Here is a 14,644-nt window from a genome sequence, read left to right on the forward strand (position 1 = left end):
AGTGTTTTACACCTAATTTGCACTGATGTAATTGACACATGGTGTGGAGTAAACCCAGTATGTTTGACTATTCTTTGGGCGGGGGGGCGGTCTTTTAAGATGAGACGTTGGTAAGAAGGGTGATCAGCTGCACGCATTTCACTGTATACTGCACAAACACATACCTGTCAGCAATTGTCTAGGTGTACTTAATCCTGCCTCAGTGCAGGGGAATGGACTGGATGTCTTCTTGAGGCCCCATCCAGCCCTACATTTCTATGACTGAAGAAATAGTTTGGGGCCTGGTGCATTTCAGAGATGTTGGAAGAATGGGTGGAATAGAGCCCAAGAAGTGACACGCCCATTTTGAGAGACACATTTTTATCTTGGGCAAGGGAAGCAAAAACAACGGGGCATTTGCCAGCTTTGTGGGATATCTCCATATTGTGAATTTCCAGGAGAACTATTTGTTAGAAACCAGCCCTGCAGCAGCTAAACTGCCAAGTAACAAAGAAAATTACTGTAGCACCTGAAGTGGTGGTTGAAATCTCTCATGCCACTACACTAGTGCTTGATTTTAAATGCTCAGAAGTGTGGAATGCAGAATCAGTGGGATGTAAGACTGTCTGGCTGTGCTTTCAGCACAATCTGGAATGCCTCTTACACTGGATGTGGCTGTGGAAGCAGGATTGCACCTTTCAGAGAGCACTGGGGTATTCCCAGAGAATAGCTCCTGTGGCCTCTTTGTACCAGCCTGTTGGTGCAAAGGAGCCCCAGGACCAGTATGAATGTGCATATGAAAGAGAGGGACTGATAGCGCTGGCTAGAGCTAGCCACAGTGGGGGCAGTGCTGTGTGCAAGTTTCTCAGCTCTGTTGATATGTAAAGGGACACAACACTGCACACGGTCATGCCAATCCACGCAACCACCGACACAGAGTCCTGCACACACAGTAGAGTTGGTCATTTTTTTAATTGCTAGACTGGCTCAAACAGCAGGAAAAGGGGGTTTAGGCCTTTAAACAAACAAACAGAATGCTGGATGCTGATGATTCCCTGGCAGTTGAGAAGTGACAGTTGGTGAGGTGGAGGAGAGAATAACAGAACGGTGTGCTGGCGAGATGTCTGTGCTGCAGGCCCTGCCCTTGGCAGAAGTGGCAACCGAGGAGGCAGAAGCCCCCCAAATACAATTTCACGAAGGGAGAAGAGAGGATGCCTTACAAAACTCAGGATAAAATAGGAGAGAGATACAGAGACTGAAGCCCTCTGGCTTAAAGCAAATAGAGATTGCTGACTGAACCATGGAGGGGAGCGGTGCAGGACAGGAGAGCAAACGCCGGCCACCACAGAGACTCCTGTTGGTTGGAAAAAAACAGACCCGATATGTGTCCCTGGGTTAGCAACCAAAACATTATTAAAGGGAGAACCTGCTTTCCCTGAGTTACTCTTGGAAACTGGGGGCGGGTCACAAGCACGAAGCTTTTGGAAACTGGGCTCTTTGGGCACCACCTCCAGTTGACATATCGGCCCATGCACCTCAGTCCTGCTTAGTCTCTCTTGAGCAGCCTGCCAGGCAAGCTGAACACTGGGGGTTTTGTGACGTGCACTAACAAGGGACAAGGATGATCACACCAAAAAGATTTGTGAAAGGCTAGTGCACTAACCTCTTATGCCACCATAAGGGAAAATTATATAAGCAGCCTTTTCTGACTCAGTTTGGAACAGGGGTTGATCCCAAGCCCAATACTCCAAAATGTGAGTTTCTGATCCCTCACTGTGTCCCAACCAGTGGAACTGGAGTGAGAGGCCCCCAGGTCCCTGGAGCAACAGTTACTGAGGAACACTTGGAAAACAGGGAATGTGAGGAATGGGGCTGGAAGTAATGCAATCATGGACAGAGCAGTGCACAGGATTTAGTAGAGTTCCACTTGCTCAACTTAAGCTGCCTTCAGCTTCACTCTTCGCTAATGAAACAACACTCACAACCTCTTGCCCAGCCTCATGAGCTTTCTACTGCTTTTGAATCTCAAAATCGTTCTGCAGCACTGACAGCTGCAGCAACCTGGCTTCACTGGAATAACACAAGGAAACTTGGCCCAATCAATGAGTGAGCTTCTTCACTTTTATTCTGTACATTTCCACACAAGTCACGATACAGAAAAGGTGTCCAAAAGTAATTGCAACTGGTAATTTCATTGTTTACAGGTTTCCCTTGCTTTCTGGTTGGCTCACATTTAAAACCTCTTTCTAGCAACACAGTGATCAAGATACTTTGTATAAATAGGAATGCAAGAAAAGTAGGGAAGAAAATACTTTGTCACTTTATTACAAAAAAAACCCTTCCTCTTTCCCCCTGCCATCCCCCTCCACTGCACCCTGATCCTTTGTTAAACATGTCACCTCACTGCTGCTTTGCTTGGATTCTGTCTGCCAGCTGGCACGTTCCTGGTGGTGCACGGCTCTGGGGCATTATGCAGTGGGGTCAGACAGCATAAAAGAGCCCTTTGTGATGTTTTTACAACTCCTGGAACAGATGTGGATTTGAATACAGGATATCTACAAATACTGGAACTCTGGATGCCCATGAAATGCTGGCTGAAGATGGATGTTTATGCCTTGGCTTTATTGTTTTATAAAGAGGAATAAAACTATTAGAAGACAATGGTCCAGATTCTGATTTTTTGTTACATTGGTATTAATCTTGAGTGACTTCACTGACTTCCATAGAGTAACTCCAGATTTATACAGGTGTAACTGAGATCGGAATTTGGCCCTCAGGCTTCGATTTATCACAGTTCCCTGACAGGGGTAAATGAACACCCACTATATTGCCTTCTGGAAATCTCAGCCCTTTCACCATGACCACCATATCTTCCGGTTGTCTGATAAAACCCAAGTGTACTTTTGCATTAGATCAGTCTTGTCCCTTTTTGGAAAAGAGATACTCAGTTCTCTGTGTTCCATTACTTACTATCCTCATTCTGGTTCATGTATCATCCCTCACTCTCTGGGTGGCAGGAGCATAAAAATCAGTCCCCTAGGGTGGGTAGGCAGTTGAGAATGAATGCCATACATCTTTCTCCAGCAACCCTCTCAGGCTAACAGAAAGTTGCAGCACCAGGCTCCAAAGGGTGCAGCGTTCAGTACTCCTTGGCTAGAGGAAGGGCTGCTGTGACACCTTTGATGGTGGGGTAGAAACAACGGGGGCGGGGGAAGGTTCTCAGACATTTTCCCCTCCAACCCCCCAAAAAAGAGACAGCCTGTGATCGGTGAACTCTTAATGCTAAGAAACACAGATGTTCTAGAGTTTGGCAAAACATATCTAGTGTGTCAACTGGGTGTGTGGAGGGAGAGGGCCACCTGAATACCCTAATTCAAAAGGAAACATCACCTGAGTAAACATTTTAATATGCAATATTTTAAACATTGAAATCAAGCATGAAAAGTGCAAATCTCCTTTTCAGGAACTTGTCATCTTCCAACACTATTTTCTACATCCATTACACTAAGATAAAATAAAAACATAGAACAATGCTAATCCTCTTCCTTTAAATTGTGGCACCAAAAGAAGCAGGATACTAAATGGGACAAACTTTGCAAGGCACAATGAAGAACTGTAATAATGATTAATAATATGTAGCACTTACATAGCACTTTTCATCAATAAACCTCCAAGTGCTTTACCAAAGTGGATAAGAATTATTATCCCCATTTTACAGATGGGGAAACTGAGGCACAGAGAGGTTAAGTGACTTGCCCAACATCACATTGTGACTCAATGGCAAAGATGGGAATAAAACCTAGCTCTCCTGTTTCCCAGTCAATTGCCATATCTATTGGACCACAATGCCTCTCTATAAAGACATGCTGATTATTTATTATTTACTATAAATGCATTCTCAGTAATGTGGAATAACCTTGTAAACACATGGTTATCTAGACTTAAATACACGAGGCACAAACATATAATTAACATGAGGATTAATTCCTATGTAAACTCTTTGGGGGTACTGTAGCAAAACCATGGGTAAAATCCACAAGTCGTTGCTCAGACAAAACTCCCACTGAGCTACTTGTGGACAGTCTTATAAAAAGTCAGCAATTCCTATAGACACAAGATTCTCATAAACATGTAATAAGAGTTTTATGACTATTTAGATGGGTGTTTTTGTCCATATCAAACGATGTGTGCCCATAACGTGATCTCTTTAACATGGTGCAAGGCAGAAAATTCATTGCATCTCTAAAGCTGTGCAGAAGCAAAGTATTAGATTTAAAAAAATACTAAACAAAACAAAAAAACCTGTCATTTGCAGCAATAAGGTTTATTCACAGACTAAAAGGCAATACTGAAATTCCATAGATAGTTGGAAAGTTTGCCCAGTGGGTATGGAAGCCCAGCCCACAAAATTCACCTCCTACCAGGCTGAAGATTTCCCACTGTTAAGTCAGGAAGGTGTTACAATCAGGTGCCTCACGTGAACAAGTTTTCTGGTGGTCTGTTTACAGTCACTAATATAAGCTGGAGAACATTAGTGCACATTCCATCTCATACCAAGCAGCCAAAGATGGCTCTCCACCTTGCTGAGCTTCAAGGAGTGATATGCTAGGAGTTGTATTACAATGACAAAGTTATAGCCTCCTTTAGGAAGGTACTTTAACCTATGACTATTCAATTTTCCATCAGAAGAGGGGGTAATGCGGAATGCTCAACTCCTGGTGGTGGAAGATGGCACTTGAGTGCCAACATTTACAAGGGAGAATTCAGAGCTGTGGAGTTGGGAGAGAACTAGGTGCAAAACTTCCTCAACCAGAAGAGGTTTCCCCATTACCAGGGAAAGTAGAAAAGAAAATATAAGGATCTTGGAAGACCTCCCAGAAAGGAGGGTGAGAAAAAGACTTACTTGGAGCTGTAGGTATTTAACTGAGGCATTTAAAGTGAGACTCAAAGACATTTCCCTGTGGCATCTCTGGGATAGGGAGTCTCTGAAGAAAGCTCACTTCCCCCTGGAGCATTGGTGCATGGCATGTGGGTTTCTCTGCACATTTAGGACCCAGTTCTATGAAGTCTTGATATAGCTCAGAGAAAAACAATGATTAGACAGACTTCAGTGGGAGTTCAGAGTACTCAGCACCCTGCAGGAGTTGCTCACCATTTTGCAGGCTCAGCCTCTCACTTCCTTTCCCCCAACACTGTTAAGTGATTTAAGGAGTCAGCTGTATGGCAGGGGACCATTCTGCAGTACATGTGAATGGATACTAGAGGTCCTTATAGGTCTTTTCCATCTCTCTATGATTCTGTGAGTCGCAGGCTGAGCAGAGACAGGACTTCATCATACTGAGAAGCTTTTGAGAAAGGAAATGATTGGGGAAGAAGAAAGTTGGGGCAGTTTCATAGCCCAACCAACCCCTGCTCATCCAAAAACTCCATGGCCATTAATCTTTTGGAAGAAGTTGGAACATCCTGCAAAACCTTCAAAAAACAAAACAATTATTTGTCCTAGGCAAAATTCTTCAGTGGGATAAAGTGGAGCAGGTGGAGGTGTCGCAGTCAGGGGGAAAACACAACTAATTGAGAATGCTTTTCATTTACTCCGCATTTAAGGTTAAATGATGGACATATCACAACCAAAACTATAAGTGCAAACTATCCCCACAGTTTATGCTCCTATCCTCATACACCTTAATCTTCACACATGATGGAAATTCCTCCTGCTTCATTCCACCACTAGGGACTGCTCTCTTGGCTTGAGAGCCCTGCCCATGAATGGTATCTCAGAGATCCACAGCTCTACTCATGGCAGGTCTTGACTACTCAAAAGTGCCCCAGGAAGGATTATCTAGCAGGAACCTCTCTGTGATGCTGGACATGCAGAGGGGTCACAGAGAAGGTAGCAGAGCACAGTATATAGTATCAGGAGGAGCCTTTTCAGCACAAATAAAGTGAGCAGGAAGTAGGGAGGAGAGAAACAGCGGTATGTTGGGAATGACTGAATGGAAAGAAATCTGATGGAGGTAATAAAGGAAAGAGAAGGAAGAAGAAATGGGCATGGGACAGAGAGCAAAGGGAGGAAAAGCAAAAAGCAGCCTGAAACAGTTTAAAATAAGCTCACCTTAAATTATTTTCCATTCTCTGCCTGCTCTTACTGCTACCTATCCCACTTTCACTACAGGCTCGGGGACTGATGCATACCCCCAGAATGCCTTGCACAGAAGGAATGTTGCCACGGTAATGGCAAGCCCACAAGGAAGCAATGAACCACGATGGACCAATTGCCAGGTGCACATATAGGTCTGCTTCCTATTAAAACAGACATAAAAAACCTTTTCTCTGTGATCATGAAAAAAAATGATGAAAAGTGACTGGAGAAGGGTGGGGGGAGGGGTGTTTGTCTTTTGGTCTGCAGCAAATGAGAAAAATAGCAGTTTGTTTCAGGGTGGCATTGTCAGCAATCTTTATGGGGAAAAACTCCTTGGCAATGCGGGGGTGGAGGGGAATATCCAAAATTGACTATTGCCCAATTTACAGCTTTTCTTCAGTATTTGCAAAGATCTCAGGAGTTGAAAACAGAGAATTTCATGCATTTTTGGACTGCAAGGGCATAGACAAGCAGAACTTTAGTCCGTCCCCTCCCCCCCAAAAATATAATGTAGGGATTGCATTAATAAAGAAAGAAAACACTGAGCTCAGAACAGCAGCTCACTGTTCCCACTTTATTAAAAGTGGACAAATTTAGTCATGCTACAAAACTGCTCATTCCAGTGATATTCAATGGCTTATATTGTATTTTTTTTAACTCTCATTCCTCCCCCCCTCAGAAAAAATTGTCTATGGCCTTCAACTGACATCCATCCTTCAGGGTGTCCTAATACGTATCGAGTTTAACTTCAGCTCTAGTTTTCCCACCCCCACCTCAAATATCATAGCATTCCATGGACTAAAACATACCCTAGAAAAATGAAACTGTTCATTAGAGTCATAGTAACCAGATAAGTAACTCCTGTGTCTGGTATTTTCAGTACAAGAACGTCTTGTTTTTCTCAGTAACTATAACATTACTTCCTACAGATTAGATGGGAATCAGAAATGCATTAACCCTCTTCCCTCTAGACTGAAGGCTCTAGAGAAATATGATAATTAACAGACATTAAGGCAGTTAGAACCAGGATGCCCTTAAGCATATACTAAGGATTAAGTGTTACTATGGTTCATATATTAATTAAATTATTGCTGTATGACACAGCACTTGTCATAGTATACTGGAATTTTGCAAATTAATAGATGCCCATTTTTATCTATTCAAAAAGAAAAGGAATACTTGTCGCACCTTAGAGACGAACAAATTTATTTGAGCTTAAGCTTTCGTGAGCTACAGGTCACTTCATCGGATGCATGCAGTGGAAAATACAGTGGGGAGATTTTATATACACAGAGAACATGAAACAATGTACCATACACACTGTTTCATGTTCTCTGTGTACATAAAATCTCCCCACTGTATTTTCCACTGCATGCATCCGATGAAGTGAGCTGTAGCTCACGAAAGCTTATGCTCAAATAAATTTGTTCGTCTCTAAGGTGCCACAAGTATTCCTTTTCTTTTTGCAGATACAGACTAACACAGCTGCTACTCTGAAATTTATCTGTTCAATTAATTTGTTATTAGACATGTCTTAGTTCTTAAGTACTTTTGAATTATCAGTGCTGTGTAAGGGCCAGATATTGATACCTTACTCACAGTGAGTAGACCTTTACTCCTGGAGTAGTCTTATGGGTGGGGCTAATTGTGGAATCAGGTATTACTCAATGTGAGTAAGAATAACAGAATCTGGCTCTAATACAGTAATTATATAATTAGTGATATATTACTTAAAGGAATGGTGTCTATTTCTTGTATTTTAGAATGTACATCTCCTTACTGTACATATGAAAGTTTGAGCTGCTAAATCATTGATAAACTATCATTACGCAATTGTAATACAGCACTCCCAATTCAGCTTCTGTCTTTGTAAGATGATGGCAAGAAAATGGAAACCAATTGCTGTAGAAAATATTTCTGAGTGAATTTTCTGTTCTCCCATTATTTTATCTCTGCCATGTCTATTTTTCTTTGAAAAATATCTAGCCTTCAGGTCTTCACACTTCCCTGGGATTGGGGGATGTCCAACCATAACTGGATACATTTCAGTGGGCTAAAAATCAAATCTTTCACTGAACTATTGTGGTGTGCATGTTAAAACAAAGAACACTTTTGTTAAAAAGGATTCCTTCCTTTACATCTCAAAAGACTCCAGGTGCTGCATCTGGATGGGTATTATTAAAGCACGTATAGAAGAGGAGTATGCTGGCTCCTTGCCTCCCTCTTGCCAACTGGATATACGTGCCCTCTGTGGGAAAGACGCTTCTCTTTTTACCATGCAAGAAATGAAAGACATCACCTTTGGCTGGAATATATCAGTTTATAGAAAAGGTTGGCTGTAAGATGCAACCTGATTGCTTTATGAAGTGAGATTATTCAGCACTTAGTCTGCCTAATCATCAGAGGCTTGATCCTGTGCTCACTGAAGTCAAAGGCAATTACTTTCCTTGGGCAGGATCAGGCCTGAGGGAGGGATTTTTTCCTGCCACTATGGCAGCCCTTAGCCAGCAGGGTAAAAATTCCTCTGACACATGCACTGTTTAGGACAGACATAGGCTTCTCTCTGCAGACCCCATCACAAACCCTAATGTAGGAGGCATGCCAGAAGCAGGAGGGGAGTCCCTCTAGCTCATACAGCTAGAGAAATTCTCAGCAACTGCAGGCTACAAAGCAGCCCATAGATAGACCAGAGAAAGGGTACTGTAACTTATAATAGCCAGCCATTGCTCTAAATTACTCTGGGAGCCATGGCAGGGCAGCTTAAAGCTACCTTTAAGACCCTTCTCCCTTTTCAGCAGAGCCTTCCATTTGCACTGCCTGGTGGAGTTGCAGCACAGAATCTCGAGAATCTTTTCCTAACATTTAAAAGTCTAGACTTAGATGTGCCACTGTCAAATAATTTTTGGCACATTATTGGACCTACTTTAAAATCCACTTTAGTGTGTTGGGGAGCTCCTCCAGATTTTAAATGTGTGTGTTTAAAAAGCAATTGCCTATTCTGTTACTAAGAAATCAAAAGGAGAAGACACCCACCAGTTTGAATCCTGTACTATTGTTTGTTCTGTTCAGAGGCAGCCAGCAAGGCATGGATTTACTAACAAACTGTTCCCAGAAATGCTGCAGTACTAAAGACACTCCTGGATGATGCTTTTGACAAACAAGGAAATTAACAACCTATTGCCAGGTTGGTTTGTGTTCCCAGAGAAAAAGGAGAGAAATGTACCATTTGACAAATAGGAAAGGTCAAACACAATGCAGGAAGAAATGCTATTCTCAAAGTGCTAAGGGAGCTGTTACAAACAATGGAAAGTAAAACCTTAAACATCAAATTTACAAAGTACTTGGCCATGTCCCTTTATTCTGACCAAAACCAGAGGCAAAAATGGGGAAAGACAAAATTATGAACTTCAAAGGAATCAGCAGAAGGAACCATTTTATCAGTGCAGTGCCCAAGAGGCATGGACAGGACTGCTGGACAGAATTTCTCAAAGTATCTTCAAGGCATCCAAATATCCAGCATGCATATATACTCATTGAGTGTCATTACATATGTGAAAGCCCCAGGGAGCTTAAGGCTACCAATTTACCTGCCCATTTTATACTTTTTGACAGTTCTTCTCACTATGAATTTGATGCATTGGAACTATCAACACCTAAGTGCACCCAAGTGCAGCATCTGGGATAGCTAGATAGAAAATAGGTTTCAGAGTAACAGCCGTGTTAGTCTGTATTCGTAGATAGAAAATAGCAGCTGGCAAGCCACCGTCTATGTGAGACCCGGTGTGTTGATGCTATTCATTACAATTCATGTCACTGTAACAATGAAACAGCAAAGTTGAAGAGAGAAGTGAGCAAAAGGGATGATTAAAAAGTTCAAACAAACATACCAGGACTAAATGCAACACACCACCACCAAACTGTGTGCTCACTTGTTCATCCAAATTAGCACCAGCTACACATATACAATTGTGAAGATCAATGGCAACAAAACATTTATTTTGTTCTATTTTCTTTATGTATCTGGTGCTCTCACGGCCCTTCCTTGTGCATTACAGAACTGCCCATGAACAGTTCAAAAGCCAGGCTACAGAACTGTGAATTGATATTGAATGATTCCATTGTTGTTGTTTTCACATTTGGGAGATACAAAGGTGAGGGGTGTCAGCATAAGAATCTAGACAGACAGATCTCAAACTGTGAGATGATCCCTAGAGCTCAGCCTGGCTATCACAAATCTGTTCAGAGTGAGCTGTACAATTACTGAGACATTTTCACGGACTATTGCTGATGCTATACCCACACATACAACACCCACTAAATGCAGAGGGCTGAGGGGTTATTTTATATTGAACTTCCATTTTATAACCAAGAGCTGTAATTTCCTTGAAATCTACTGCTTGCCATGGCCGCCTTCTTTCTACGTGGTCAACAATGCCTGAGGGATTCTATAGTTACCCAGAACCTTGTCATGTTTTATCACATAATGTATATAGAGATATATTTATAGAATATTGAAATATGCAATAACAAAAATAACTAAAGTTGTTAAATAACAAAATGGTTTATTTTATTAACATTAAAAATATTTTCTGCCCCTCAGTTGCACTTTAAAATGGGACAGTGCAGCACTCAGAATGGGATCAATCCAGGAGCTGCTACATTCTACAGCAGGAACCCCTGTACAGGCAGAGTAACTAATATTCTACCAGTCCAGCAACCTCAATGGTTGATCATCCCTAAATTCTTTAAACTTTTAAACAATAGCTCCATGGAAAAAAAAACCTGCAGTAAAGATATTTTAATAAATTAAAATATTTAAATTTAATTTAAGTGGGTTTCCAGCCCCACGCTAGAACTTGGGCACTGCCCAATGCATAGACTGCAATGCAGTGCTAGGATGGACACCAAACCCTCATAGGTGCTATACACATGTATAATATTAAACTGATGCCCAGTCTGCTTGCTTCTGATAACTGTCCGGAATCAAGGATCCTGTGGCACTTTGAAAAGAATAAGGAATAATCCCTGCTAGGGTCCTAGCCCAACATTCCCTCACTCAATGAGACAGGTTCTGATATCCCAGGCTGAGAGAGAGCCATTGCAGAGAATATATGCTCTATTTACCTACATAATCAATATTCCCCCAGGATGTAACATGTTGTTTCTGAAGTGCATTGGCACACCTTGACTATTGACTATGTGGACAGTCAAGTTCTGTTCTATCTTCAGTGCTGGGTCTTGTTTTCATCATATAGTAACGGCTTCCTACACAGTTCTCAGAGTGAAAAACTTTCCAGAGGCACAATGGTGTCATTCTAGTCATAGCATCATTTTCCAGCTGCAGGAGAAAAATAGAAGGCCAGAGGAGGGATAGCTCAGTGGTTTGAGCATTGGCCTGCTAAACCCAGGGTTCCAAGTTCAATCCTTGAGGGGGCCATTTAGGGATCTGGGGCAAACATTGGAGACTGGTCCTGCTTTGAGCAGGGGGTTGGACTAGATGATCTCCTGAGGTCCCTTCCAGTTCTGATATTCTATGATTCCCTTAAATTGTCTGAATGGCACAAAGGAGCCAGTATCTGGCCGCAGATGCCAAGCTGAAAACTCTCCCTGCAGAGGAGAATTCTTAACTGATGTAAATAGCCAACTGCTATGCCGACCATTTTCCCAGTTCTCAGGGCACATCATGGGAGAAGAGGAAAATCTGTGATCAGGAGGGGTGGAGCTCAACTCTGCTACAGTAATTCACAGCCACGGTATGGTTCCCTATGGACCACAACGAGCTGTCATAAGTTAGAGCAGTCATTAAACTGCTCTAACTGATGTCTGGTCCTGGGCCAGGGACGCGTGAGAATCAGGGAGCTGTAACTGGCTCACCAACCATCCTGATCCCATGCCCTAAGTGTATCTTGGCACAGGTCAGAATTTAGCCCAAGGTACCAGTCCCACTTCCTCCATTTCTCACATACAGAATGCACAACCAAAAGCTAAAAAGCTGCATGCCTTTCCTCACAGCTGGGAAATAATGCCAGGACTGCAGTGACACCACAAGGGGAGGGTTGTTTGTATGGAAGTTTCCACAAAAAGAGAAATTTTACTCTGCTTTCTGTCCTTGTATGTATACACTGGCCCTCCATGGAAACCCCTGAATGAGTATCCAAAGGAAGAACTTAGCCTTAACCTTTTGTTTTTAAATTAGAAAGATAAAGTGAAGAGAGAAAATAAGACAAAACACATTTCATGTCGCCATTGATCTGTAGATTACAAATATAATCTTCTTTCAGCGGAAGAAATACTGAACAATATTTTGCTCACATTGAATAGAGCTTTGAAAACAAGGTAAATGAAAAGGCTTATTATTCAGCTCCCCCTCCTCTGCCAAAAGAATCACTTGTTTAAAAAAAAAAAAGTGGAGAGAAAAATTCACCAGAATCACATCAATTTCATCCCCACAACTGCTATTAAAGGAAGAAAATGACCTGATGGGTTTTCCTGGGTTCAAAACTGTACACCGATCCTGTTTAGCACCAACCATCAAAAACCTACACCTTGCAAATGCATGTGAAAAGAGAGAGAGAACTGGATCTTCAATTACAAACTGTGTTGGAATTATGATGCCAGGATTGAGCCTTGACAATTCTCTAAGGAAAAGGGAAAGCCCCCTTAATGCTGACAGCTGAATTCCATAAGTGATAGAGTGTTCATTTTAAGGTTTTCTGTGTATATGTGAGTATGTTTGGGGTGTGGAGGATTCCTGTTTGATGGTGGTATTCTTTGGGTCAGGAAAGTAAGGAGCAGAATAAAGAAACCATGACTTGCCTGACAACAGCTAAGCAATATATGTTTTTAATCCTATGGTGAGCAATGAGAGGCTAATGGTTGACATTTGTCTTCTTTTGACTAGGATAATCTCTCTCTTTTAAAGCTTTGTTCCAAATCTCTCTTGGAATCCGCCCATCTGTTTTCATTGTAATTTTATTATTTTAAAAATGTCTAATGTGGTGCTCATCCTCTTGTTAATATCAGCAAGCCTCGACAGACAGCTGATGCTTTCCATTTGGTTTCCTAGGACTGTAAGAGTCAGTAAGTCAAAGTGGCAGCACAAGTAAGTCAGTCAACCACAACTGCATCCATCATACTCTGAACTCTCCCTATCTTAAAAACACAACTTGACAGAAGCCCCAAATGGCTAATTATAGGCAGGATTCAGACCTGAGCAGAATCAGTCTGTCATTATCAGCAGAGTGGTGACATGAGACATCTTATTGGTTACTATGTGGTCTGTCAGAAGACAACACAAAATGTCACACAGCAACTCGCTTCCACTCAAATATCATTTCATGAGGACACCTTTAAGATATATTCAGAGACTGATAGAAGGCTAGCTCTTGTCTGTGCTGTGAAGCTAGCTAGATCCAGCACCCCATAGAACAGGGCAGTAGAAAGAATTTGTTCCAAAAGAGAAAAAAACTCCCTGGCAATTAAACACTGAGAAGTCAACTTCCGAGGGAACAGTAGGCGAGGACTCAGCAGGTTCAAAAGTCATTTTTTTCTAAGGGCATCCAGAGCTCCTCAAAGTCTTGCCTATCACCTGTCCATTTGTGAAGAATTAATACAGAGATAACAGATATTATTTAATTGGTGACAAATGAGTAGGATGGGAGAGGAAGGAATGTAGGGCACTGTAGGAATAGAGGAAGGGGTTGGTTGGGTTTATTAATGTCCAAGTTAGTTTGGTTTTTTTCCTCCCTTTCTTTCTTTTTTTTTAAATAAATTGTACAGATGAACATGGGAGAAGTTCATGCTACTTGCTGGAAGCAGTAAGGGTAAATTTCCGTGGCCCATGGATTCCACAGACCTTTGAGTGTTTCACCTCATCCCCAATGGGCCACCACATGGGAACATAACAGTTCCGTGGCAAGACTCATTAGCCCTTAGAAACTGGTGGCATGTCCTCAGATATTTTGCATGAGAGCGAGAGACACGTTGATTCCATCAGCTTCTTCCTCATACAATGCCTGAGTGTCTCAGGTGCAGCCTTGTTATTTCCTAGGGTTCTCTTCCCTTTCATGGACATCAAACTGCAGTCTCCAGGTCCTCATGGGAAACCATCTGGTAGTTCTGACGACTCTCCAGGTAGGAGGCCAGATCTGGGTCCCCAGCTTGCTGAGCCTTGTCTCTAGGTGTCTGACCCTACAATAAAGGGACACAGATAGAAAGCCTTACACATACATTTTTAGAAGACAAGATGAATTTATGTCCCACAGAAGGTAACACTAGAAGTACAGAAAGAAAATTCAGAAGCAGAAATGTGAAGAGGCAGCTTGACTGGTGTCAAGTTAAGGTTCTCCATGAGAATGTTCTCATTTTACTATATGCGTGGCACCTGGGACTGGTGAGCTACTCGGCTTCCTCCTACTTAAAGTCTTTACCAGATTTAGAATAAATCCTTCAACTTTACAAGACACTGTGTGGTTTGCAGTAGCTGACAAATAGTATATAGACACCAAAATAGATTTAGCAGAGTTC

The 14,644-nt window shown here is 42.1% G+C and overlaps 1 protein-coding gene and 1 long non-coding RNA gene across 7 annotated transcripts in view; one reads left to right on the forward strand and one right to left on the reverse strand.

The window, feature by feature from the left end:
- Positions 1-5,354: 5,354 nt before the first annotated feature.
- LOC122464735 overlaps positions 5,355-14,644 on the forward strand; it is a 30,987-nt gene continuing 21,697 nt past the window's right edge. For both annotated transcript variants that reach the window (XR_006289047.1, XR_006289048.1), the window contains exon 1: positions 5,355-6,258. This is a non-coding gene — a long non-coding RNA (uncharacterized LOC122464735). The remainder of the gene's footprint in view (positions 6,259-14,644) is intronic.
- DGKI (diacylglycerol kinase iota) overlaps positions 7,525-14,644 on the reverse strand; it is a 284,192-nt gene continuing 277,072 nt past the window's right edge. For all 5 annotated transcript variants that reach the window (XM_037878871.2, XM_037878878.2, XM_037878861.2 and 2 more), the window contains one exon: positions 7,525-14,308. In XM_037878871.2, coding sequence (XP_037734799.1) covers positions 14,192-14,308 — 117 coding nt within the window. In that variant the 3' untranslated portion in view covers positions 7,525-14,191. The remainder of the gene's footprint in view (positions 14,309-14,644) is intronic.

The sequence above is a fragment of the Chelonia mydas genome, chromosome 1 (genome assembly GCF_015237465.2).
Source record: "Chelonia mydas isolate rCheMyd1 chromosome 1, rCheMyd1.pri.v2, whole genome shotgun sequence".
Taxonomy (NCBI): Eukaryota; Metazoa; Chordata; order Testudines; family Cheloniidae; genus Chelonia; species Chelonia mydas.